At 38.0% G+C, this 27,158-nt stretch overlaps 2 protein-coding genes across 4 annotated transcripts; both read right to left on the bottom strand.

The window, feature by feature from the left end:
• Positions 1 to 7,402: 7,402 nt before the first annotated feature.
• Positions 7,403 to 15,667, bottom strand: LOC105038967 (protein HOMOLOG OF MAMMALIAN LYST-INTERACTING PROTEIN 5). Its single transcript, XM_010914915.4, has 7 exons — positions 15,427 to 15,667; positions 15,236 to 15,336; positions 12,026 to 12,135; positions 11,836 to 11,911; positions 11,549 to 11,689; positions 8,453 to 8,524; positions 7,403 to 8,284 (listed from the first exon to the last, which is right to left on the bottom strand). The coding sequence occupies exons 1-7, from the start codon at positions 15,518 to 15,520 to the stop codon at positions 7,619 to 7,621; spliced, it is 1,260 nt and encodes a 419-aa protein (XP_010913217.1). The 5' UTR covers positions 15,521 to 15,667; the 3' UTR covers positions 7,403 to 7,618.
• Positions 15,668 to 17,816: 2,149 nt separating this feature from the next.
• On the bottom strand, positions 17,817 to 26,519 carry LOC105038968 (65-kDa microtubule-associated protein 1). Of its 3 annotated transcripts, none has more exons than XM_010914916.4 (11): positions 26,378 to 26,514; positions 25,204 to 25,296; positions 25,025 to 25,113; positions 24,743 to 24,946; positions 23,805 to 24,062; positions 23,485 to 23,700; positions 20,300 to 20,455; positions 19,899 to 20,210; positions 19,659 to 19,746; positions 18,751 to 18,899; positions 17,817 to 18,403 (listed from the first exon to the last, which is right to left on the bottom strand). In XM_010914916.4, exons 3-11 carry the CDS (start codon positions 25,094 to 25,096, stop codon positions 18,092 to 18,094), a joined length of 1,767 nt encoding a protein of 588 aa, XP_010913218.1. In that variant the 5' UTR covers positions 25,097 to 25,113; positions 25,204 to 25,296; positions 26,378 to 26,514; the 3' UTR covers positions 17,817 to 18,091. The 3 variants fall into 3 exon arrangements, with proteins under 3 accessions (XP_010913218.1, XP_073098945.1, XP_073098939.1); XM_073242844.1 differs by lacking the exon at positions 26,378 to 26,514 and adding an exon at positions 26,045 to 26,062; XM_073242838.1 differs by lacking the exon at positions 25,204 to 25,296 and having other exon boundaries at positions 26,378 to 26,519.
• Positions 26,520 to 27,158: the final 639 nt, after the last annotated feature.

Genomic DNA, 27,158 nt, shown 5'->3' with positions numbered 1-27,158 from the left:
TACTTGAGCATTAAAATTTAATTGATTAGCATTAATGAAGCATAAACCTAGTTGTTAATTAAGAAGAGAAATGATTGAGGAACAGGATCAATAATAGTGGCATTAAAGTTAAATTGTGATGGTTATTGAGTATAGAATGAGCTGATATTTGTAAGGGCATCGTAAATGATATGCATGGCAGATTTTATGATATAGATTCATAAAATTTAAAGTAAGAGAAGTAGTGAATATCAGAGAGAAAAAAATTATCGAGAATTTGCTTAATGATTGCTAAGAGTTAGACTTGAATGGTGTAGAGGGAAGGATGCGGAATTGTAATATAGCATTGAAAATCTAGTAGTATGAAGAGATATATCACAGCATTAGGACCTTAGTAGTATGAAGAAATAATGAAAAATTATCAGAGTATATAGTGTAATTGTGATAGAATTTATCTAGAAAATTGAAAGAGAAATCAGCTTGGGATTGATGAGAAGATCCATAGCATATACAGAGTTGAAGATACAAAATTAATCTGAGTTAATTGGAATGAAAGGAATAAGTAATCAGAGATGTAATTGAAAAAAATTAATCAGATTGAAATTACATGAATTTATATATATAATAGGTGACAGTGTGTAGTAAGCCGACTCAAGATACAGATGAGCAACTCATTTGCTGCAGAACAGCAAAAACAGAGTACGTTCTAGATGTCTTAAAATTTTGATTTTTAAAAGGGATACTTAAGAGGTTAATTCAGCAGCTGTATACTCTAAAGAAATGGCAAGAATTCTTCTCAACAACACCTTAGCATATGCATTAATTATTGGCTTTTTATGGGTTGGACAAGTGGCAAGCAGCTCTCTTATTTTATTTTCTTTCTTCCTTATCTATCCACCGGTTCTTCCTTGCTGTAGTTTTAATTCCTAAGTTAAACCAAAAGGGATAGAGTGGGAGAGGAGATAGAGAGGGTCATATTTTCAGTTGGAAAACAAGGACAATTCAGCTGGAAGAAGTGATTTGGGATTGAAAGAAAGGAAGTCGTTGAAATTTCTGATTGTGGAAAAAGAAAAGAACTAGTGTTGATTTCAGCAGAATTTTGATAAGTTAAGGTAAGAATTTTGATCCCTAAACTAGAACTAAATTAAATCTTGAATAATGATTATTAGATTTGATGTTTTGGTAAATTAAATTATGGGTTTAATCTAGAATTGGAGGGTAATTACTGCTGCTAGAATTTTAATGAAATAAGTTTGAATTATTTTAGCAAATAGTTGGAATTTGTGTGGACTGAAGTTGGGATAAATTATGAAAATGAAATATAGTTAATGTGCTGGGAATTCTTGAGTTTATGTTGGGGTTCAGCTAACCCTAAGCAGAGCAAAACAAAATAGAATAAAAGCAAGTGAGAAAGACTAAAGAGCAAGCATAAAGAAGCAAAGTAGGTGTTTTAATGCTCATGTATCATGTTAATATGGTATTAATCAATGTGTATCAATTTTATAGGGGAAGAAAGAGGACTCAATGGGTGCCTTGAGTGAGTTAAGCATCGAGATTAGTACAATAGTCATTATGAGGTAAATGCATTTGCCATTTAATGGTGATATTTTCTCACTATATTTTGCCATGTAAGAACATTGATTCTAGAAAAGAAGGTTATATTTTTGCTATTTTACAGCCTATATGTCTATGTAAGCATGGAAACAGGAAATGAACCTTATTGAAATATTATTCAGAGTGTGTATGTATATGTGCTACAAGGTTGGACAGCAAAACATTTTTGGTCTTAAATAGTTTCAAATTAGCTTTTCAGCATTCAAAAGTTTATCGAACATATTTTCAACAGGCTACTCATAAGAGTGATTAATCTATGAGTGTGTCAAAGCTAGCCAGTACCTCCTTATAAAATATTATGTCCAGTGGAGCCTAGCAGTATCAGATGTACCATATGACTGCTCATGATAGGGGTGCGCTGTGGTGTAGTCGGCGGTTGCCCAGCCGGCACCTCCTTACGAAATATTATGTCTAGTAGGGCCCAATAGTATCAGATGCACCATATTGATTGCTCATGATAGGGGTGCGCTGTGGTGTAGTCGGTGGTAGCCCAGCCGGCGTCTCCTTGCGAAATATTATGCCCAATGTGGTCCAGCAGTATTAGATGCACCGTATCGACTGTTCATGGTAAAGATGCACTGTGGCGTAGTCGGCAATAGCTCAGCAGTTTTCTATTTCGATGATCATTTATACAGCTTTATTCTTGTTTAGCATATAAAATTTTAAAAGTATAACAGTTGTTTATGATGTATGTATCATGAGTATCACAACTAGTTTCTTATTTCTCCATAGTTAAATGATTTATTCACTTACTAGGATTTAGGTCTCATCTCCCTCACTTCTTCTTATTTGCAGCTTTGGAGCCTCTTAGCCAAGCATAGAAGTAAAGCATCAGTATCTTTTATCAGCATTAGTACTAGGAAAGATTGTTCATGTTTGCTTGTGAGAAGAGGGTATTTAGAAATGTATACTATGTATTTGGGTTGTGAAAAACAGTAAAAGCTAAATATATTTTATTGTTAAATTATATATGCTAAGCATAATTTAATGAATAAAATCTGGGGTTTAATTTTGAGAAATAATGAGATAAATTAAAATGCTTATGTTGGCCGATTGAAAAGTTGATGGAATTAAATCAGAGTTATCAGAAGATAGTCGAGATTTATAGTATTTTATGAAAGATGCAAATAGAGTTTAGCTTAACTATTATTTGTGGCACCCTTGCCCGATTTAAGGGTGAGGTGTTACACAGCAGAGTTTGCAGTCACGGTATTATTGCACTTGGCACATGAAATGCCCTTGTGCAGAGGTATCAAAGACTTCTTGGATAGTTTTAAGTTGTTTTATAATCAGATCATTACTCTAGGGTATCAAATTCTGATAAGAGAAACTTAAACAGTTGATCCACCATCCACGAAAGCTCAAAAGCAGGACATCACAGGCTTAGGTCAATTAGAAATGAACTAAACAGTCACAATCAAAGGTGAAACAGTAACTCCAGCCATGCTCAATGCCTTTGGAAGCACATAAAATAGATAAAAGCCAATCCAATCCACCTTTGGCCATGACCCTTGGTGGCAATTTGAGCCAGAGGGCTTGGGCCCTTCAGCCACAGCATGAGCAACATCATCTATCTTCTCCTTCTGTGCTGTTGAACCTATCTGCCCACCTGCTTGCGTCTGAAGCAGCACTTCAACATGCAGTTTGAGACCATTGTTGCAGCTGTTTGGATTGCTGCTCGTGAAATAGCGTGATCCTTCCACATCAAGGCTTCCGTAAACATCCTGATGGGGTTGCGAAGATGAGAAGACTCGAATTCCTCTCTACTTTGCAACTCAGTGATGCTTTCTTCAGGTGCATAGTATGCGCATTTGGAATATAATTTCCATGTAACTAGTTAGACTTATAGCATAGTTTAGTATGTAGAAATTGAATGATCTGTGACTCTAAAGAAATGCCCATTTCCCCAGTAATAGTTAAAGGAAGGATAACTGATTCAATTGAAGAAAACCACATGGACTCAAAGTTTCATGGATTCTTTCTGCTTCATAGACTGGCTCTGAATCGAGGACAACCTAATTTCTTGACATATGTCATCATGATCATGGTGGAATCTGTCTAAAGAGCATAAATAACTCACATGTTTGTAGCATTGTCCCAAGATTTCTTAGTTGTAGAAATTGTATATGAAAATCTCTATTTTTATTAATTTTGTCTCTTCAGCATTAGCTTCACAATTAGCTTAGAAGTCCATCTTTTGAGTGATTGATCCTTACCACCACAATTATTTATCTCTAGACGTACATTTCATCTCCAATCTTAGAACTTGTATAAAACTGCAAAATTAAACATTGTGCATGCTTTTCCTTAAGAAACTAAACAGTGTGCATGTAAATCATATCTGTACGTGCTACACAATACACAACCATAGAGTGAAAACAAAGTGGCACTAATACTCGTTGGAACAACTGAACAAGATAGCATGTGTACAAGAAACCACTACAACAATTTAACGAGATAAATAGACGTGCCTTCATTCCTTTCCCACTACGGCGCCCTCCTCTGAATCATCTTGGCAGTAAATTATATGTATGTCAGCTTCCTCAGGCAATCTAAAACTTACTCTTTTCCTTTGCCCACTATGGCTTCTACTCAGAGGAGCCAATCTTTCTCCCTGGCTCTCTTCTCCAAGCATCATTCCATCAATGGAAAAACTCTCCCTTGGTGTGGAGGAAAGACGCTCATAGTTACCCATCGAAGTCAGTGGACAAACCTTTGGAGATTGTTTCCGACGCTGCACTCCACTGGCATTCCAGTAATCTGCCTCAAAGCTAGGAGAGGAGAGGAACCACTCCTCTAGTGTTGGCTGCTTCTCCTCTCCTATATTCTCTTGATGGTCCATTTCTTTCTTCTCCTTCGGTATACTAAGGCACCTTGGTTTCAAAAATTCCAAGAACGAGTTCCTCCCATCCACTGAAGTATCCAAATCATCGGAGTCATCATGGTTTGCCAGAGATTCAGCATTTGATTTCCTGTAAGTGCAAAGGTTTGATCCCATCTTGCAAATGAGAGTCCCAAGCAAATTACTTCTTGGAGATAACTGGAATGGACTGCTGGGGGAGGATTATAAAGGGATGGATAAGACGAGAAGAAAATATGTTCTTTGTTTTTTATAAAAAAAAAATTCTTCATACTTAAGACTGATGACTTCTTTGTTGATCTCATCGGTTCTTTGGCCAAGGATAAGTTTTGTTGACATCGAATTTGACAAACATGGCGATTATAACAGAGTTCTTGGTGCTGGGTGCGTGTGATCCCCTAAAGAATAAGACAAATTGGTGACATTGGAATGTTGTCAAAGCTTCAACTTCTTGGACTATGGAATGTTGTCTTTACCGGTGCGTTTGGGAAGATCGATTTGGCAGTAACAAGGAAATAGGACCGGATAGCATTTGATCGGTTCCATTTTTATATCTAAATTTATTCAGATTTGAGCAAAAAATTGAACATCCAATTAATATTCGAATCTGTATTGATATTTATAAAAAAAAAAATTATAGATATAAATAAATAATTATCTAATTCGAATCTAAATATCTGATTCTATTTATAATCTTATTTAATTTTATATAGTATTCATTAATTTTTAAGAAAAATATATGACCACATTAATATGCTATCGATTTGATTTATCGTCCACTTATAATATTTTTGATCCTATAGTTATAAAATTTAATTATTCAATTTTTATCTATATTTATATCAATACTCTTATTATCCAATTTATATCTATATCCATTTAAAACAAATATAAATATAAAATTTTTAATCAATAAATATCTATATCTATATTTGTATTCATTAGATAAAATAAATATAAATATGAATAAATTGATATCCAACCCCATTGAAACATGTATACCATCTCATGGAAAATAGTTGCAATAGCAATGGGATGGTCATAATCAGTGTTATTAAACCCAACCCGACCCAGCCGGTTGGATCGGAAACCTAGTGACCCGACCATGGAACCGGGCCGGTCCTTTAATTGGATCGTTTATGTTTAAAACCCGGGATAAATTCATATGAACCGGCCGGTTGGACCGCGAACCGTTTGACCCGACGTAATCCGGTTGAGCTCTGGGTATAACCCGGTTGGTGACGGTGCCGGAGACGACGAGGGATGCAAGGTGATGGTGGTGTCGACCGACATAAGATTTTCGTTGAGATGGGATCTTTGGGCTCGAAAGCGACAGAGAAGCTTCGTGAATGGGACAAAAGATGGGATTTGGAAGGTGGAGAGGGGTTAGTGGATGGGTGAGTGTCTACCTCGAGGAGGAGGATGTTGGCGGTGGGATCAAGGGAGCAGATGGCGTTGGAGAAGAGAGAGTCATCGGCAAGGTCACGATCGTGGAGCAATAGGAGTGAGGGGGCGCTGTCAAAATCTATAAGGATCTCGAAAACAGGAGTCCAGAGGAAGGGGCCAGCATCGATGCTGAGGGGGCCAAGCTCTTGGGGGATAACGCTGCAAGCGGTGACGAAAAGGAAGCCCCAAAGGATGCAGACGACGTTGCTGAGCTTGGAATTCTGGTGGACCTAGATGTCGAGGAGGGGGGAGACACCGGAGAGGAAGCGACAGAGGGCGTTGTAGGAGTGGACGCTGGACGGCTAGAGCGCCACTAGGAGAGGAGGTCAGGTGGCGGGCCGAGGCAGTGGCACTGGGTAAGCCAGGCCTTCTCGGAGGTGGCGACTGCATAGGTTGCGGGACTGAAGCTGGCCGGAGATCAGGCCAACACATCCGCCTCCTCCTCCACTCGGCTCTCTCCTCTCTCCGCCTCCTCCTTTGTATGGGATCTCCGCCTCCATCTCTGGTCCACCCTCTCTACCTCCTCCTTTATTTGTGCATTGGCCCATCGATTCAACCGTTGACCCAACGATTGAACTGCTGGCCCACTGATCTGGTGTCTTGACCGAGTCAAGGCTCGAATCAAGTTTCATAACTTTGATCGTAATAGCATTGGTAGATGACGGTGTTACCTTTGGTCAAGAATAAAAGTTCACTTGACGCGGTTGGGGCTCACGGTCAACAAATCTAGCACAACTGGGACCACATGGTTCACTGTCCCATAGCACACCATTAGATTGATCATGCCGTCGCTCTAGCTAATGTTATCACTTGACATGGTTCAACGAAATCTACAAGTAGAATGCGATGGTATAATTAATAGAGACATCAATGAAAAACTTTCTTGCACTTCTAAAATCATATGGAAATCAGGCATGTCTTCTCTATAGTTAATCCTGACTGTCTTCTTGTCCATCGTGCAACGCTGAAGATCATCAGTTTTTTTTTTTTCTTTTAAAAAATAGGAAAGAAAAGGATACTAAATGTTCAAATAATTTAATTTATCCTGGCCATAATAAACTTCAAATTTCTGTACATAAAAACAGGTGGCTTCATGCTTGCCAGCTATCAGCATCTGCGCAGCGAAAACAAGCTGGGTAATCAGGAATGGGACTCATCACCTTCCATGATGTGTTACACACTTGTAATTCCGATAAAAACCAGCAGGCGACATCAATATTTTGAACTTCCTCATATCAGGGCACATTTGATTTGCTAGAAAAAAAATATCAAGGCAAGCGACTGAAGCGAAGCTCCGACAGAAAGTTCTGTACAACAAGCACAAGAAGAAACAACCACCAACACCCAGAAGATAACTTGGCATGAATAGGCATATGGAATTCACACAGAATAAAACCTGCATGACATAATAAGCTTTTAGGAAGAGGGCAACCAGAACAGAATGCATGCGCTGCAAATGGTAACAAAGCTTGATTACATGGAACTTCTTAAATAGATAGATAATTTGCAGAAGAAAAGCATGGTCTAGATATCCTTTTTGATAATGACAGTATCACATCACCTCCATAACACAGGAATACGATCGAAGAACTCAAAAAGACTGATTTAGGGGCTTGATTACATAGAGAATTTGTATGTCATATAAGCACAAGCATGTGTTCCAAACTAAGCATGTACATGAACGGTGTCACATCTGAACAAAATCAACATCGCACACGTTCATGTCGAATGGATTTCAGCTGAAGGATTAGTGAGAAGTTCAAGAGAACGCCGAAGATGATCCACTGCAACAGCCACATCATCAAATGCAAGAGCACCAACAGCAAATCTTGCTGCCTTATGAGCCTCTGCAATCTTCTCCACAGGTGGCTGATAATGGCTGTCATACTTGTAGCTGGAGGTAGATGGGGCTGGAGACCCAACATGATGGTCATTGCCACTGTCAGAACTGTATTGTCCAGTTGATGGGTAGTTTGAAACCGAAGGGGCTGGTTGATGAGAGTAGGCAGCATCAGGGCCATGGTAGTAAGAAGGCTGATGAGTTGGGGCTGTGGGAAAGCTGCTCTCATGGAAACTTGGGTAAGACTGGAAATTCGGGTAAGAATATTGGGGGCTAGGATTTTCTGGAGAGTGGTAATTCTGTGGCATTGGTTGTTGCTCGCTTACGTAGGGTTGATGGTGGTATGCTTGAGGATAAGAAGAAATTTCAGGTCTGTTGGTTGGTGGAAGCTGATGAAGCTCACTGGATGGGTAATTGTTGCTCGAGTAAGAGGAAGGTGAAATATGTGGGTGTGTAGGGCTATGTTCATTGGTCTTATCTACATGCTGAGGTGATGTATCAGCACCTGGATAGCTAGATGGGAAGCTTTCACTTCTTCCTGGATCCTGGGAAGGGGAAAAAAATTAACAGTAAGTCCTGGAAGGGTTACCAAAACTAAAGCATCAGTTTTCATCAAAAAAAAAAAAAAACCCATCAGTTTCTTCCATCAGTTTCCTGGGTATTTAAAAAAAAAAAGGAAAATTGGATGTCCTTGAAAAAAGTTGTGAATTGACCTTATCTCCATGCCAAGATATTGTATCACTGCCTGATTGACTCGGGGGGATGCCCTCACTTGGTCCGAGGTCCTGACCAAATAAAGGAATCAGTTAAACCTTGTGCAAGCATGATGCATTCAGAAGCTTCTGATTTAATATTTATACAATTTTAAATTTCTTCTAGTGGTTAATAAGAATGCATATTTAAGGTTTGGACTGTTTTTATTATTATTGTTTAATTTCAAGGTCTTGTACATCAGTTACCTTTGAAGGAACTTAGCTTCTTCTTAACAACTGTAATTGCCTTTTTTAAATCCATAGAAGATGTGCATGTGTATATATATATATATATATATATATCCTTAAGAGAGTGTATAGATAAAATTCCACTGAACATCAAGTTTGCATCTTCCAATACAAGAAGTTAATTATAAAATGTAAAATAATACAAGCCCCCCTTCCAAACCCCAGAGTCCATGTTCCTGCTGCAACTTTTAGTCCCAAAATTTATCAAATTCTTACCATGCTACAACATAGCACCACAAATACTCATGCAAGGATTGACAAAGGGACAAAGATATTCCAGAAACCTTGTTCATCTGCCACAGATGGCTTTGATCTACCATTATGAATTATGGTATATGCTTGCAAGGATACTATAGATCTTAAAAACTCACTCCACATCCACACTATCCAAGAGAATAGACACATAAAACCATTTCTATGTCCACTTCATAAAGGACTACATCTATTCTACATCTTCCTTTCTGAAAGGATGCCAGAAGCAGGGTTTTTCCCCAAGACACAAGCAACATGACAACATTAATCCACTATGAACCTTGAATTTCCTATAGTCTTCCAAAGTCATATCGCAAGCCAGCAACAACCACATAGGTGTAACAATTCCCATGTAGAGACACTAGCCCAACACATGCACTAATGCACGCATACATATGCATATGTTAAATCCCCTTAGACTTCCTCACAAGACCTCCAGAGAACCAGCTTCCAATCAGAAGCAAAAAGTATATGCATAGACAAAAGCAAAGGGCAATGTCACACCACTTATCTTTCCATATATAGTTTTCAAACCATCAAGCCCATAATTTAAAGCCCACTATGAACACCTATCCTTCTGCCGACCAACTAGACAAAGGAAATACCACTTTAATCTATGCCATACAGTGTAAGGGCATGCTTCTACTTTTCCAAAAGGGCTTTTTTGAAGCATTCCAGTGAAAGTGCTTTAACAAGAAGCACTTTTTCATTTGTTTGGTGTTGGAAGCATCTATTAGATGTATTTGGCCCCAATAGGCCTGGATCTAATTATTGTAGAACTAAATCCAGCTTTCTTAAAATTTCAATTAAGAATAAGGGCTTCAAGATAATTAGCACAATCATATGTTGAGTCTGGATTAAGTCCATGAGTTGATTAAATTAAATTTTACCTAATTCATGTGCATCTCCAATTATGCGAGGCTAATGACAACCCGACACAGCACAGGCGGACTCAGCTACTACCTTTATGGCAGTAATCTGGTCATATGTCTGTTATGCAAACTGGAACTGTAAATCCAGGTCAAATTGTGTTGGCTGACCCAAACTTAATTAAAAATGGCATGTCCGATAAATAATGCATATGGCAGACAATGGGTTCTCGCTGAAGGCTTCCAGTGGCAACTCATATCTTCCTCACATACGGTTCCTCCCAAAATACTCAAAATATGTTGGAATACCAATTAGTGGAAATGGCTCTTAGCCAACATGAGAAAAATGTCAAGGAGCTGTCATCTGAGCCGAGCCCTGATTCCAAGGCTTTTAGGCTTTAAGACATAAACAGCACAATTCAATAGTGGCCTAATTGACAGAAAAGCAACGTGTAAAATCTTAATATCTATATGTTTGTAAACTTGATTAACATATTCCCGCAACAGTAATGCTTCTCGTTTCTCTATGTTATAAAGTGACACAGATCGGAAAAAAAAATAAGGGGGCCAAATAAGGAGCATATTAACCCCCTCTATGAAATACTTGATTAACACGATCAGTTTTCCCCAATTATCTGTCAACTTGATCTCATCTAGGTTGTATACATTGCCTCTAGGTCATTTGATAACTAGAAACAGTCTTCACCATATTGCCACCACCATACAACCTCATCATTGCACCACCTGTCACCACTCTAATGGTGGTGATCCACTCAGGCCACCAGCCAAATATCCTCTCAATCTACATCTCGATATGCTATTACACAGATCATCTTCACCCACTGCCTTCGTATTGACTATTGCATGTCACCATCAACATCCAACCACTTCCTCTCCTTTTGTCCAAACCTCACTAGACTTTTGTGCTTCTCTCAACTTCCATCTGAGTTAGCAATGATTATGCAAATAGCGATGGGATTCACACCTTCAGACAGTCAAAGGCGATGCCTATGCCCTCTCCTATTCTATTTGGGGTCCTTTCCCTACCTTCACCTATGGTATTACCATGGCCACAATTGGTCGTATTGCTTAAATATGAAGCAAGCACCGCATAGGTATGGGCATGCCTTGATTTTGTACTTAGCCCAAGCTAATGGTGACACAGCTGAGCTTGTGTCTATTAACCTACAAGAAAAGGAGTCTGCCTCTGCACCCAACCAATATCCTACCGTTGTTTGTACAATGACAAATCCCTAAATGTGATTTTTAAACCCCCACTTTCAGAAGAGAGAGTTAAATACCTGGACGGGAACTCTCAACACCCTTCCCCACCATCTCCACCTAGTGCCCCACCAAAACCTTCTTCATGCCAACCATGACCATGAAGCTCTTACCTGAGCTAACCAAGGAATGGTGATCTATTTAGAAGAATATTAACTACAAATAAAACCTAACCCTGAGTATGATTATTAATAACTTGATCTATAATAACAAGATGCCCAATATTTTCTTGTAAAATCAGTAAAGTCAACATCCTTTTCTCCTTATAGCTTATATGACCATACCAATCTCCCACAATCCAAGCTTGGTGTCATTGAACTCTTTCAAACCTAGATGCACTTTGAAGCTCACAGAATAAGCAGAGGCTAGCCAATAAGAAATATTATGATCAAGTTAATAAACATACATATGTATTGGTTGGGGAACTTGAGGGCATCAATAGATCTTTATCACCACCAGGAGGTCCAGGTTCAGGTCTCCGTCCTTCTTTCAAAGCTTTTCTTATTTCTGCAGCTTTCCATAGAGCATACTTCTGCTTCTGCTCAATCTGCAAATGTCAATAGGACAAAGTTCTCAATTTAGCTGAGTCATATAACAGTCCACTTAAATGCAGTTAGAAATACAAAAGAAAGAGAAATAGTACTCAGGAACAATAGATTAATTATGCAACCAGTAACGAGAAAACAAACTTACATCTGGCTGAATTTCCCCAAACTGATTCAGAATCTCAAAGAAGATGCTTGCAGCATAAAAGGTTTTTGCGGTATTCCTGTAAAACCAATAATATATTAATCTTCACCTGCATTTGTGAGACCAACAACTGATCTCCGTAAGACCACTGACATAAAAGAAATGATAATGAAAAATGTGGTATTTAAAATACAAGTCAGCTCGCCCAGCTCGATCTTGCTTATCAGCCTTTGCAAAGACATTTGATGCAAATCCTTCCACATAAAGGTAATCTTCAGGCCCTAACTTTAATGATTTCTTATCCTGTTGGAAGGCATGACAAGTCCATATCAATAAACAGGTGGACAATATTAAAATCAATCATATCCAAATACATCTAAATCGGATCATTCCATTCGAGCTATTACCATTAATAAGTATCTCAGGCTATCAAAAATAACTGCTCTATTTGTTGATGAGATAAAAAAGAGAAAACCACACCTCCATATCATCAGATACGACTGGTTATCATACCTTAATATCTATGGAAAGTGTGTAAAATTGACCATGAAATAAAATTATGCTCCCCAGCTAGTTAGACAATGACTTGAGGATGAAATGCTCAATAAAATTTAAACTTGTATGCAACCATTTAAAACAGCACTTTGAAATCCAAAAGCAAATAATATGCTCACTATAACTTGAAATTATATCCAGTGCCTACTTTTATTTCCAATTCAACAGATTATGGATGGAGAATGGAACAGATGTGCCAAATTTGATGATGTAAAATTCTTTTGAATTAGAGAAGTTTGTAAGAGTGCCATTTTATCATCTAGAAACTGCATTTCAATGTCAACGTCATTGAGAAATTCAATCAAATGCTCCAACTATGTCTAGTTGTATACAGAAACTTAAACTCTGGCTCAGCCGCAGGAACCTACTATGTTGGGCACCACATCCACTCCATAAACTCATTTTTCACTCCCACTGACTCTCCTATTTTTATACACTTTTCAATTTTCTAACGCATGAAGCAGTGGCTATGCTATGATGAATTGATTTAATCAACTCAGGCTGTGCCCCCAGTTTTCTCCATCTGAATCTCAAACCACAAATAAGTTTCTTGGAAAGGCGCAGGCCAAAGACATGGGAACATGGTTGATCAATTATAGCAAATATTATAAATATAGAATGCATTTACCAGGAATTAGTTTCCCTGCCCACACTTTTACCTACCAGTCCCCTTTGTCTACATGGATACGAATGTTTTGCAGCTTGATTGTCTCTTATAAGCAAAAGTTCAATCAGATAGTAACTATAACTAGATCATCCCTATTTTATGTCGCAAGAAGACTGTAACACTGGCCAAAAATCAGAAAAAATACAGCTTCTACTATGAGTTATAGCTAGTTCAGCCATAAAAACTCTTGTTAAAACCCAAATCATGTTCTGAATGAGTGGCACATGAGGCTGACTCCAGGGGTTTTTGCTTGATCTAAATCAAACAGGACTACTAAAATAGGAGTGATGCACAAATAATTCACACCTTTATCCAAGGTCAAAGGTGTAATAAATTGTATGGGTGTGTGCATTCATGCATGCCGGTCCATCCCTGAATCTGCTAGTCCATTGCTTAATAATCAGAATCTTCTACCTAGGGTAACACACTGCACATGTTTTGGGATCTTCCCAGAATCTCGAACCCACATCAACTTCTTGAGTGCTTTCCTACTGAAACTGTTTTTAAAATATCTGCTTCCCCCAAATCTGCACTTTGCTACCAATTCTGACAACTAAGGTCCATCCATCTGTCCAATACAAGCATCTTGGATTCCAAGGCCTTCTTGTGAAGGGTGGTGCAAATAAGATCACCAACTACACTCTTTCTTAGAATGCCCCATCAAGGTTTTAAATTCCGTGGGACGGGACTATCCTGGTTTGCTCATGAAATGGGATGCGCTGCCATCCTGCTTCGTCCCGACATTTGAGACAGAGGATGTCTTAAGAAGTCCTGATCGGAATGTTGAGATGCTAGCAGAACGACCCTATCCCAACACATGGGATGGTACCCCATCTCGATATCCCACGGGATGTCCCGTTGGGATCTGAATCGCCCCACATATTCAAAGTCAAAAGAATATAAAAGTGCAATGCTTCGTGTCCTTCGTTCTGTTCATCTATCCAATACAAGCATCTTGGACTCCAAGGCCTTCCTTGTGAAGGGGTAGCACAGACAAGATCACAACCACACTCTTTCTTAAAGTTCCCCGCAAATTGAAAATTAAAAGAATATTAGAGTGCACTGCTTCATGTCGGTCCCTTTTGCACAAGCATGGCACGTGACAAACTCTAGTATGTGAGTGTACACGAGTGTAGAGGTGGAGAGAGAAAGCTAAATAGAGTGCTTTTGAAAGCATTCGGCCTCAAATGCTTACCAATCAAAAGCAATGATAGTCCTCTTAGAATGAAAATCCGTGCCATCAATCATTATCCATAATATATAAATTGGCTACAAACCAATCATGTATTTTGAAGGTCTTCTACCCGTGCATCAAATGCATATGAAATGTGAAATTTTAACAGTACAGTACTATGCTTTGATATGATTGATAGTCTAGAAGCACCCAAATCATCTGATTTATTGTCTATACATTTTTTTTATGTACTTATATCAAGATCAACAATTTGGATCTAAAAATTGTATATTATATAATATATTTTTGCTCAGTAGCTACATCGCTACAACTCATTTGTGCCCACTTGAGACATAGGTCAGGAGACCTCCAAAACAAATGTTAGTTTGTAGATGTTCTAGACATTGTAAAGCATGACAAATGATGTTGATTTTCATTCTTAGGGGGTAATCATGGATTTTCATTAGAAAGCATTTGGGAACAAATGCTCTCAAAAGAGCATTCTAGCTCAGCCCTCGTTCTCTCTCCCTCTACACCTTTGTGCAAATGGGTTAACCCTGTTTCATTTAGATGATTGCCCTGAAATATAAAGTATATGACAGAAAATAGGGGCGCATCTAGGTTTCCATTACTGATATTATTACTTAATATTTCCATCCCAGGGTATTAATAAGGTTGGCAAGCTTAGTGCTTATGTCCCCTTGTCGGAAAAATTCCTTCCACAATAGAGGATCTACAGAGAGATAACCAGAACTTCCAGCTAACCTATTCCCCACAGATCTTGAAGATATTCCAATGACCCATTCTCACATGCAATTCATCAAAGAAAACCACTAATCTCACAACCAAAGCCATGCACATAAGAAAACACCTATATACTCTAAATCATCACATAGTTCATCCTGATTCAGTCCATAAACGATGGCCCCTTTCTGACTTCAGAACACAAAGTTCGCATCGAATTATAGAAACAAGAGAGCATCAAAAGTAAAAAATTGAAACATGACCTTCTCGAGCTGATTCATGAGGGAGACGAGGAGGGCGTTGGTGGTCTTGGTGCGCTCCTTCTGCGGGATCCTGAGCCCTCTCTCCATCGCAAACAATCGGCCTGGAATCGATCGGATATCAGCGATGATAAAGGAAAAGGCGAGAGAAAGGGAACAAGAAATCCAGGGTTAGGGTTATCGAATTCTCTCACAATAGTAGGCGACGAGGGGCTCGTGCTTTTGGAGCTCGTCGGCTCGTTGGAGATAGGGCAGAAGGGCCTTCGCGGGCTCGGCCTCGCTTCCCATCTTCCCTTAACCCGATCGACACGAACGCGTGAGAGAGGAGAATAGCCAGCGAGAGGAAGAAAACAGAGAAATCTCGGCGAGACGCTTGCTGCTTTTATTAATCACTTTTGGAGAAAATATAATAGAGGAGGAGACTTCCGGACCTGGCTTCGAAGGAAACCACCTACAGCCCCAGGAGGATAGAGAAGTAGTAAAGGCTTGGGGGGCTGTTTTAAACTGGGCTTGGGCTTTAACTTTGCCCCATCCTCATTAACGTTCATTTATTTTATTTTATTCGAAGCACCTTGTTTCATCAGCATGAACAATATTATACGCCATCATATGCATTGAGCTGATATTCTTCAACGGATGAGAATATAAATCCGTTACGGATTTCCTTTAAAACTATTTGGATTGGCTAAGGTTGGCAAATCATTTTAGAGGAGATTTGGGATAGAGTGATATAGATAGAGATGATGGGATCATCGCGCTTGATTATATCATGATGATTCTATATAATAGTAATTTCAAATGATCTCTATTTTTTATATCACTATCCAATCTAGTGATCAAAAATTTATTCTTGAGGATGATCATTCTAGGACGGTAATTTTGGATTAAAATTGAGGACAAAAATAATTTTAATCTAACAAAAAAAATTGATATATCAATAAATCATTAATACATTATATCATATTGTATATTATATTATATCATATTGATATTATATATACAATATTTACGATGTATATTTTATTATCATATATTGCTAACCATATTATTGTCATATTATTATTTAATTATATTTTTAAAAATAATAGAGATATATTATTATGCGTAATATTTATGAAATTATTTAATGGTTTACTTCTATTTATCTTATTTTTCAAATTAAGATAAATAATGGTATTAAAATAATAATATATTATAAATATAAATGAAAATATTAATTTTATGATAACAATAAATATATTTTATAGGATTAATAAATATATTTTATAAAATACATTAATAATTGAATTAATAAATATATTAATAATTCACTATAAAATATTTTTGTATGATCTAAAAAGTATATTTTATACAATATATATCATAGTTTTAGTATTATAGAGTCAGTGATCTTGAATTCCTATCAAACACGATACTTGTATATACCTGAAAATTTTTAATCGCTGAAATATAGTATATCAAATCATCAATCTTAGATCATTAAAGATTAGATTATCTCGAGATAAGAATCACTAATGTTCTAAGATTATCTTAATGATCATGTTTGAGTCTCTGAACACCACCTTAAGTATAATTGTGGGGTGGAATAAGAGATGGCAATTATAGCCGACTCATTGGATATTCGACCCGACCCCAGTCAAATGGGATGGGTTTTACCCAATTTTACCCAATTCGATTAAAATCTAAAGCGGGTATGAATTTTAGATAAAATATCTGAAGTGGATTCGGATCAAGTAGGAATAATAGTATGCCTCATCCTAACTTGACTTGATATGACCATAATCTAAATTTTTTCTTTCAAAATTATAATTATTTTATAATGTTTGCATGATGAACTCCCAACCTAATTCGATCCGTCTTATCTGTCTGAGCTGATTCAATCTAATCAGAGGCGGATATAGAATGGGTATGGATATAGAATATTTAGTTGTGAGATAAATATAGATATTGATCGATTCAATTCATATCCGATCTATCGCGATCCCTAAGTGGAATCCAATGATTCTGCACCCAATCCTGGAGTTTTGCTAAAACATCCAGAAACTTGGTTATGGATGCAAAGTTAACGTGATATGGGTGACATCATTATTAGATGCTGGTGCCACCGTGACCTACGGGGCTCAGCAACAGTTTGCCACCCTCCCGAAATTTATGTCAATTGGACATACATGGAGGTGCCGATCTCACCAACATGCTGAAACTTGAAAAAGATTAGACATTAACAGTCCTGAGTTTGAGCAATGTTCTCCATTGGAGCCTTTTCGGTTGAAACTTGCATCTAAAACATACCATGATCCGAGAAATGATATGGAACTTCGTTTGGATAGACCAGCGAATGCAACCTCCATACCATATTCCCCTACTCTTTTCAATGATAACACCTGATTCTCTCGGCACAAACAATTTTCCTACCCATGATATAATAAACCGCAAGAGAAAGAAAAATGTAATGTGGTTTTGCGCGTGATGTCATGCCATGGGGCCGAAAGCAGGTCAGGAAATAGCAATCATATAAAACCAAGTCAATGCATGCTCGAGTTATTGAAAAAAAGAGAAGCTCCCCGCCCCCTTATATACCAAGTCATTGATGCAAAAGGCTACAACCGAGACCAAGAAAATTAAATTTATATGAAGTGTATCAATTAGAAGTTTGAGAACCAACAGAGCCTCACAATATAAGATGACTTGTAAAAAGCTCTCATGCAGAGTAATACCCAACTCCACCCGGTAAGTAAATTACTTTCCTCCACTGCATAACACACATTTTTTTGAGTGAACTACATAACACACATCAACCACACAAACTGTACTGGTGATCATACACGCATAAGCTACCTATATCATACATTTAGATTAAAGTCATGGCGAAGCAGGAACTGGGTCATTGCTAGACACATAGGAAACAGCATCTTCTTTCCCTATAGCCACAAAATTTGCTGGAGCAGCTGGCCTTGAATTGCCGCATTTCCCATCCTTGCTCGTGGATCTGGCACCGTTGCCTCCACTCTGATTGGTGTTCAGGGATAATCTTCGACTGGGAGTTCCATTTGATGCGACACCATTTGCACGAGGGCCCACAACTTTCTTTGGACCAAGAGGCCGGTTTGGACTTGGCTTGCTAAAGATAGAATCCTGTTCTGTATTTAGTTGCTCATGTAACCGCTTTTGATCCTGACACATTAGACAGTGAAAGATCGAGTGAGATCAATACCAACATTTACGTGGTGAACTTGCACTTGTTTGTAGACTGAAAACATGCTACATGCCATACAACCTCAGTTCAAATTGGAAAGGAAGTCATTGATTCAACTAGGAGACTCATGAATTTCTAATATCTACATAAGATGGCCAAATATGCAGTAGCCCAGAACTAGGATATTTTTTTGGGACGAAGCTCTATGGATGATCAAACAGCGATCCAACACCTCGTATAGCATTGATAATGCAGTTTTCATTGTGATCATATGATACAGTCAATATTTATCGTAATAATAGAGCAAATAAGAGTTCGCGATTACCCGCAGTCTTCGTTTCTCTTCCTCTCTTTCATGCCTGAGCACAGTATATTCGTCTAGCATTGCTAGAAGAGGAACACCATCATACATGAAGCACAAACCATGATCTTCTTCCCATGCCCTGGTCTTTGCCACCAGAGTATCAACAAGAGCTAGCACAAAATATTTATCAAATTAGCTATTGGGTATATGAAACAGATCTATCTGACAATCTTCAGCAGAGTGAAAATGTCAAACCTTCAATCACAACCAAAAAAAAAAAAAAGGACTAAACCTTCCATAGCTTTGATGGCATGACATTCTATTTTGTTTTTTAGATTGCAATAAAAAGGATACTCTGTGGATGTAGTAATCTAATTACTTCCTAAAAAAAGAATTGCACTATCCCACTTTGAAAGTAAATCTATTTGATTCAAGATGAAAAGCCACATGGGGTTTCATTTCATATGCTGTCCTTCGCAGGACTTATGGTCTCATATAATCATGTGGAATGGGCTTTCCCATAGAATTAATGCAGGCATAAATGAAACACCATACATCCCTACAGACTTAACCTTCCACACAATTAAGTCTACAGTTGCGGGCACAATGATCACCCGTTCTATCCACAGGTAAGCCCTATGAGTTTGCAATGTCACATTACACATAAATGCAGACAGAAAAGCATGCACCTAGAAAGCTATGGTCCTGACATTCCAATGGATTTTTTTTTTCCTTCTCTTCCATTCCCACATAGTTGGGAGATGTTTCAGGAAATAGGTTCTGAATGATTCCCTTTATCGATTAGGTATACTATAATAATATTTGTTCATGAAATTTCTTGACATGTGTTTATGGCATTTCTGCCTGACACGAATACACATATTTGTTCTAAGGAACTCTGAACTTGTCTTCAGGGATCAGATAAATACCTGGTATTTTATTAACCAAAATGCGAGCTTTTTCTGCACGCTTGAGGTTTAAATGTGCACCTCTGCTTGAGCTATACCTGTTTTCATCCTGAGACAAAAATGCATACGCGAGAGAGAAAATAATCACTGGATGATCCGTATCAAGTTTATCCAGAACTAACAGTATGTTGTTTTGTATTTCTATATCAATTTTCCTAAAGACATCTATTTCTTTGTTAGAAGAAGAAGAACCCAATTTACCCGGTTATAGTCCTCTAGCCAGCTCTCTTCTTCACATGCTGACATCCATCTCTCTACTTTTTCTAATATTTCCTTTCTGCTGAGGGCCTCTTCTTTGGCTTTCAGTATCTGATTGTCCATGTCAGCTATTAATTCTGAAGGTTCAATATTTCCTGAGTCGATTAGAGACATTATTTTCTCTTGGGCACCCACTGAGTCAATCTCTATGTGAGCACATGCATAAATTTCTTCCAGTTCCCTTTGTTTCTTTAAAGCTATTTCCTTCATCTTGCTGAACTTTAACTGATCTAACCTTTCAACCTCAACTTCAGCCTACATATAACAGCAAGCAGGAGAAGTTTCAGCAAATCAAGAACATTTACATACCTGGTAAAAAGTATAAAATGGCAGAAATTGATTACTTGTTCAATCAGATCAAGGGCAAGAGCTCCCGGCACAGTGACTTCATTAACCATAGCAGACATATTACAGGTCACATGATCAAACAAACTCCGTTCTTCCAAAGATGTACCCATCAGATTCCAAAGATCAGAAAGCTGAACTGCTAATTCTTGAAGCTGAGTTTAGAATAAAAATCAGTTATCACAACCATATCAAATAATCATAAAATAAAGCAAGTAAATATTATATATTATCTGGGATAAACATATGTGAAATAACTCTATAAATGCCAAGAGTTGACACTGCAAATGCAGATGAGTTTTCTGTTATGTTTTTCAGTTATACTTTGCCTTTCAGTTCAGTGTAACTGCATGATGCCTTCTTAACTATGATAAGAAAAATAATTCCATGTTCATCCCATTTAGCATTCCAGGTCATCTAAAGCATGGATACCGTTAACTTGATGACAATGATATAGAATTGGAGTTGACTCCTCCCTAGTTAGAGGTGAGTCTCATATCAAAAGAGGAAACAAGTGTATGGTCTCCATGTATTGCATTCAAGCTTGGTCACTCCTAGAGAAGACAATTCCAATTCCATAGCCCAACAATTAAAAAATAAATCCTGAGAAAACTTTAATTCCGCAACCTAAAAATTAAAATTTTGAAAAAAAAAAAAAAAGAACAAAATAAGTTATTCATAGATCCAAAACTTAAGATTGATGCTGTCTGTTGGAGTTTGATAGTTCAAAGGAACCCATTTAGTTCGTAAGTGCTTTTCAGAGCGGTGGCTGGAAGTATATTAGCAATCTCTCCTCACGATATAATAGAAGCTTAACTCTGATGGGAACTCTCTCGGTAATCCAGAACTTCCAGAAATGGATGTTGTTAATAGAGATGTTAAATAGATGATTTCCTTGCTCCCATCAGTACCCTTACAGATATCTCCAATCAAAAGACAGCTTTTGTTGTACAGATTCACATGAATCAGTTCCACCATAACTTAAAAATTGGGCTTTTGGAGGAAAAATGCCTTGAGCATCATACTTAGAAAGACCATCAAATGGCTAATGACTTGATGGGTTTTTTAAGTATAAGAAGATGAATTGCTTATAGAAAGCTGCCTAGATTTTGTCATTTGATTCCCTTCCCCCTAGTGCTAAGATGATTATCTCATCTCTGGCATGTTAGTGTATGCTCCAAAACCACTCTGTCCTTTCCTGCCATCTAATTGCAGTTTCTCTCTAACTAGAAGTAGGCAAGTTAAACACTTGAGATGTAATCTTTGACTATTTAAACATAATAAGCATCCTCTCTTAAGTAATTAAAACCACGAACTCCTGTAAATAAGCACATAAACTGAATTTAAAAAGAAAAAAACATGAATAACAAGAAAAGGTTCAAACAAGACTTGGGAGGTTGGAAAGAAAAAAAATGAAAACTGATATCACTTGAATGATCTCCAATTAGGCTTCAGCATATAGCATCAATCCAACAATTTTTGACTAACATCAAGTTGTATTGTAGCAAATCATTTCAAAAAGAAATATGGTCAAGGTGAATATAGAGGACATGTATCAATATGGCTAGCACTCAGGTTTGCTATCTTGATACCGAATGCCGTACCGATACCATCCTATTATAGTGTTTGTACATGGCACAATACAGTAAGATTTGGTGTACTGAGTGTCAATACAGTACGGTATTGACCGATACAGCAACCTTAGCTGGCATAAATGCATCCACTAGTATCATATGGCAACCATGTGATATGATACATTCAATATGAAAAGCTACATATGTAAAAGCATATGAAGATGAAATAACAACAAAAAACCATCGTGATAGATTGCAAAAGAATAACAACTAAGGCAAATTATATACAAGTTTGAAAGGATGGAATTAAGCAGACTAAGGATCATCATTTGTGATGTAAAATAATAGTTAAGCTCCCCAAAAGGCAATTAATTATATAACAAGAAACAATGTTTTAGAAAATAGAATGAAGAGATTAATGTATTTCACCGATAAACTTTATGCTTCTCTATTTGTTCATGAGTCCTAATCAGAAAGCATGTTGGAATATGTTCAGATTCTTTGCATGCCTTTTGTTTTCTCAAAGGCTTCCCAAACTAGAGGCCAAGTGTAAGACTCACCAAGCACTGCCATTTGGGAGTCAAAAACTCAATAGAGCATAATGCATGCATCCTCTACCAATGCTCATTTTCTTTGCTGTGAAGTTTTCCCCAATGAAGATCCTACCAAAGATAATCATTCACACAAAGGCTTTGATTTTCTAAACCTTTATTTTTCCAACAACATTAGTACTCAATAGGCATATCATTTCCCCACTTGCAGAAGAAATGTGCAATTTATCTGCATAGCCTGAGACATGGGCTTCGCTGTCTCTTTGCTGCATTACTTGCCTATTGGCTGTCTTTACTAGTTATTTTGGGGATTTTGAACGATTGAAACCAAGAGCAGAATCATGTTTGAATTATTCCTTGATACTCAAACTTGAAGTAATTCACAAAAATGAATATAAGACCACTAATTAATAAATTCTGGTGATAAAATGATAATTGCAAAACATGATTGGAAGAAATATGTAACCTAAAAGAATGAGGTAGTATATACAGTTAACAGCTGAAAACTTACATACAAGATATGTGCATAATTACATATTGCACAAGAAAACAAATGATAAGATGGCTGTGCGGAATCAAGAAAGGAGAAGTACAGAAATAAGTGCATTAGAAAACACATTGGAGTTGCAATGGTCAAGTATAGACCACTGCAAAACACTTTGAGATGGCATGGGCACGAGCACAAAGACTTGAGACATCCCAATAAGAATGCAACTTGAATTCATGTTGACAGTTTACAAAATGCAGGTGAAGAAATAAGATTTGATAGATGAAACTTGGACAAAGTATTTTAAAAAATAGCTGATGGTCCTAAAGGATGTATTTCCAATAGGAATGAATGGCAAAGAATTACCTAGGAAGCTGAAACCATTAGTTGGGTATGATTTGTACAGTACTTTCCACACTCTGATTGCTAATGAACCCAGAATATCGCATTGACACCACATACTATATACAAAATGTTCTTACAAAGAAATATAAAAGATAAAGCACAAGTAGCATGAAAAGTAGAACTAAGTGAGAGGAAAAGATTGAGCAAAAGAAAATCACACAAATTACCTTTTGCAATCTCATCCTTTTATCTTCTTCAAGTGCTACAACAGTCCTAGCAAGATTTGATAAAGTATCATTACTAATGCTCTTGGATTGCACACCGATAGAGTCATCTAGGCTAGGATGAACTTCGGTTATAGTACTGTAGAAATCCATTCCCAATACAGCACAGAGATCATGTACTGTGCTCACAAAATCAAGAACTTTGTGCAGCCTATCGCTCTGCCAAAACAGAATTGCAGATGTTAGAACATGTTTTCTGACTTCAACAAAATAAGTTAGCATGACAAACTTCAAGAAACAATCATTAAAAAAAAAAAAAAGACCTTTTCTTTTTGAAGTTCTTGAAGTTTGGTGTGGTACTCATCCAACTTTTTCAGGGATAGGTCATCTTCATCAACCGTAGGTGTGCCCACCTGCCCTCCAATTTTTAAATTGCCAGCAATTTCACCACATATTTGCTGAATTTGCGACTGCACATCAGCAAATTCCTTTATCCTTTCCTCTTTCTGCTTGCCTAACTGTTCCAATGCCGGCGCTATAGCTGCCAGCTGCTCCTTGATTGTGCCAGATGACTTCTCAGGCTATGAAACATCAAGGAACAGTGGTGAATTAGCTACAACTAACTTTTAAATGTATACAAACCGCATCAGATAAATATAAGTTACCACTTACCATAATGTCTTTTACTCTTAAAGCTGTTATGTCTATGTACGTTTTAGGCTTAATTCCAATATTAACTTGATCTAGGCACCGAGATAAGCAAAGAAAAAAGTACAGTCACACTCCTAAACCAAATAAGGGAATGCTTTGACTACATGCATAAGATTTGAACAAAATGGAACAACCATCCATATAGATACATTTTATATGGACATGGTGAGTGGGGTGGGGTTTGGATTGAGAGATTTTGGGATGCTAATTAAGCTAAATTTCAAGAATACCTTAAGTGCGTTGTACAGATCCTTACACTCCCAATGTACATTAGGAATAAATATGCTTTTCCATTGATCTTGGGGAAAAATGTTCAATAAACAAGCCTAAAATTGTTCAGTTATTCAGATCAGTTTTACAAAGTAAGTTCTTTATCTAATAGAAGTCAAGTTCTGGCAAAGAAAGATGATGATACTGAATGGTAAGATAATCAATCAACAAGTGCCCCATCCCCTGATTCAAAGCGTGGGCACATAAGAAATTAATGCATGAGGATTGCAAACACATCTTTTAAGAGAAACAGCTAAATGTAGAATTAATGCTTACTCACAATGTTGATGTTGGTCTTTTCTCCAAGGGCAGAAAGAAGTCTGGAAAGCTCAGATTTCGAATCAGCCAAGCTCTGCAGAAGGACAGCCCTTGACTTTGAAGCTTGATCAACTTTCCTCCTGTAGACATCCAAGCACTCCTGCTCTAGCTGAAGCAGCATTTTATCACGTTCTTCTTCACTCTCACCAACTTCATCCCATATCAGCTGAAACAGAAAGCCAGTCATTTGATCGACCTCATTACCACCAATTATGGCATAAAAATAGCAACCTAAATGGAATACCTGCAATTGCTGCAGCAAAGACCCACAGGTAGTTTCACCAGGTAAAGGATTTTGACTACCTGTGATTGCCATTTCTAGCTCAATGTGACCTGCATTGGAGGGAGAGCTGATAAGCAAAGTTGCCGCAGTTGCATGAGAGTAGATGGGAAAATAAATGAATGAGAACCAGATCTATATACCTTATTTGACCAAAAGAAAAGTAAACTCTGCCAAACTGCTGAATGATATACACTTGCTTGTCAGGTAAAGTTCAAGATAACTAAAATCAAGTTCTGCAGCAACAGGCCAAAGCCAGATCTAGTTACTACTCCAATAGCCAGGCAAGAAAAACAAATATATTAACTGATCATACAAAATATTTAATTCTGCTGGCACAAAAGGCATTCCATGGTTGTGAGACAGGGAACAACTACACATGTAATGACCACATAAGACTTTCCTTATGTATTGAATGACAATTGTCCAATTCTCAACTCAAGGGTCGCAAGGTTGGGCCACACTGATGAACAGCTATGTCGTGTCCCATCCCGACAACCATACAATCAGCTGTTGAAGCAATAACCGAGTTTGTTGCTTGGGAAATGCATGCAAAACAAATTATCCTATTTGACCACATGGAAACAGAGACATTGAATTCGCACACCATGGTATGACAAATGCCAACAATTGGAGAACAGCATCCTTAAGGATCTCCTGGATATTAAATTGCATGTCCATGACTTATCAATCTCATAAAAATCTGATCTTTCATAATTATATACCCAGCAATTCCAGATGGTGACTATTTCAACCACAATAAGCCTACATTAAGTTGAATCGTGGATTGTTGTAAACTAAGCTTACCAAAGAGTACAAAGAGCATCGTAAAAAGCAAAATCACCTAGAAATTGATCTAAGAGCAATAATTTCCACAATGCAAACCCTAGAAGTAACCTTATATCAAATCCAAGTCACAAAATGTAATTCACTGAAAAAAAAAAATAAAAAGAGAAGTCAAGATCAGCTATAAAAGCTTCAAACCCGCTCTAACAATTCCACATCAAGCCACATCCTACTCAAATCACAAGATCGAAAGCATCAGCAGCAGCATACGAGCACATCAACAGCAGAAACCCTCAAGAAAACCTCTGTCCATCAAAAACCACTAGTAGTGCAAACCAAAAAAAACACGCCCATTGCTAATATAGCACTAAATCAAACTTCAAAACATGGAAATCTCGATCTACACCAACTCGAGATCAATGTGGTCAGAAAAAGGCGAAAAAACAGAAGGATTTCACGAGATAACGAGAAGAAAGAGAGCTCAAGCTCGCCAAAGCGAGGGAATGCCAGAAACAGAGTGGAAAAGCTCACCGGAGAGCCAACTGGAGAGATACGGCTTCGAGATCTTGCGTTGGGATCCGAGGGATCCCCGGTTCTCCTCAAGAGCCGAAGCAGAGAGAAAAGTGCAGCGATAGCGGAAGCGCGGCCTCTCCGTCATAGGGTGGAAGTAATAGGATGTATGGTAAAGGCGAGACCATAGACCTCGCAGGAGCCGGTGTTCGCAGGCTTTCTCCATGGAAGCCACGTAGTGGAACCCAACGGCTAGATGAATCTCGACGCCATGTGCGTCCCGATCGACGCGACCGACCACGTGACGCGAATTTCGGGAGGCCTCCAAGAAAAGAGAAATATTACATAGACCAACGAAAGAAAAACCCACCGCCGCAAACCAAGGCTCAGCCACCTGTAAAGTGGGGTCCACAGATAAGGTTGCGAAGTCGGTAGAAATGCGGCGTCCCGGGTGGTGACGTTAGGTACAGTCCGCACTCCCCCGTTTGCCCACTGGGCGGCAAATCGGTAACTTTAAGCAACAATTTTATCCACCATCCACTCACTATTCCTTAATTAAAAAAATCCTAATAGCCTCTCGCCCAGCTAATTCTAGTTTAACTACCTTATAATACGCTCTGTTTAGCCTTAATCGCAAAAAATGACAAGGGCACAAGCCGATCCCTCCAGCCACATCGCAATCAATGTTCAAAAAACAGGTAGTTTGGTAATGAATTTGGGCCTCGTAGCAGTGGAAATAGAAGCTCACCACTTCATAGTGTGCGAGAAAGGAGGCTGCGGTCCCCTCACCCCCAGTTGACTT

This window comes from Elaeis guineensis, chromosome 1 (assembly GCF_000442705.2).
Source record: "Elaeis guineensis isolate ETL-2024a chromosome 1, EG11, whole genome shotgun sequence".
Lineage (NCBI taxonomy): Eukaryota > Viridiplantae > Streptophyta > Magnoliopsida > Arecales > Arecaceae > Elaeis > Elaeis guineensis.
This window is presented reverse-complemented; position numbering and strand designations above follow the sequence as displayed.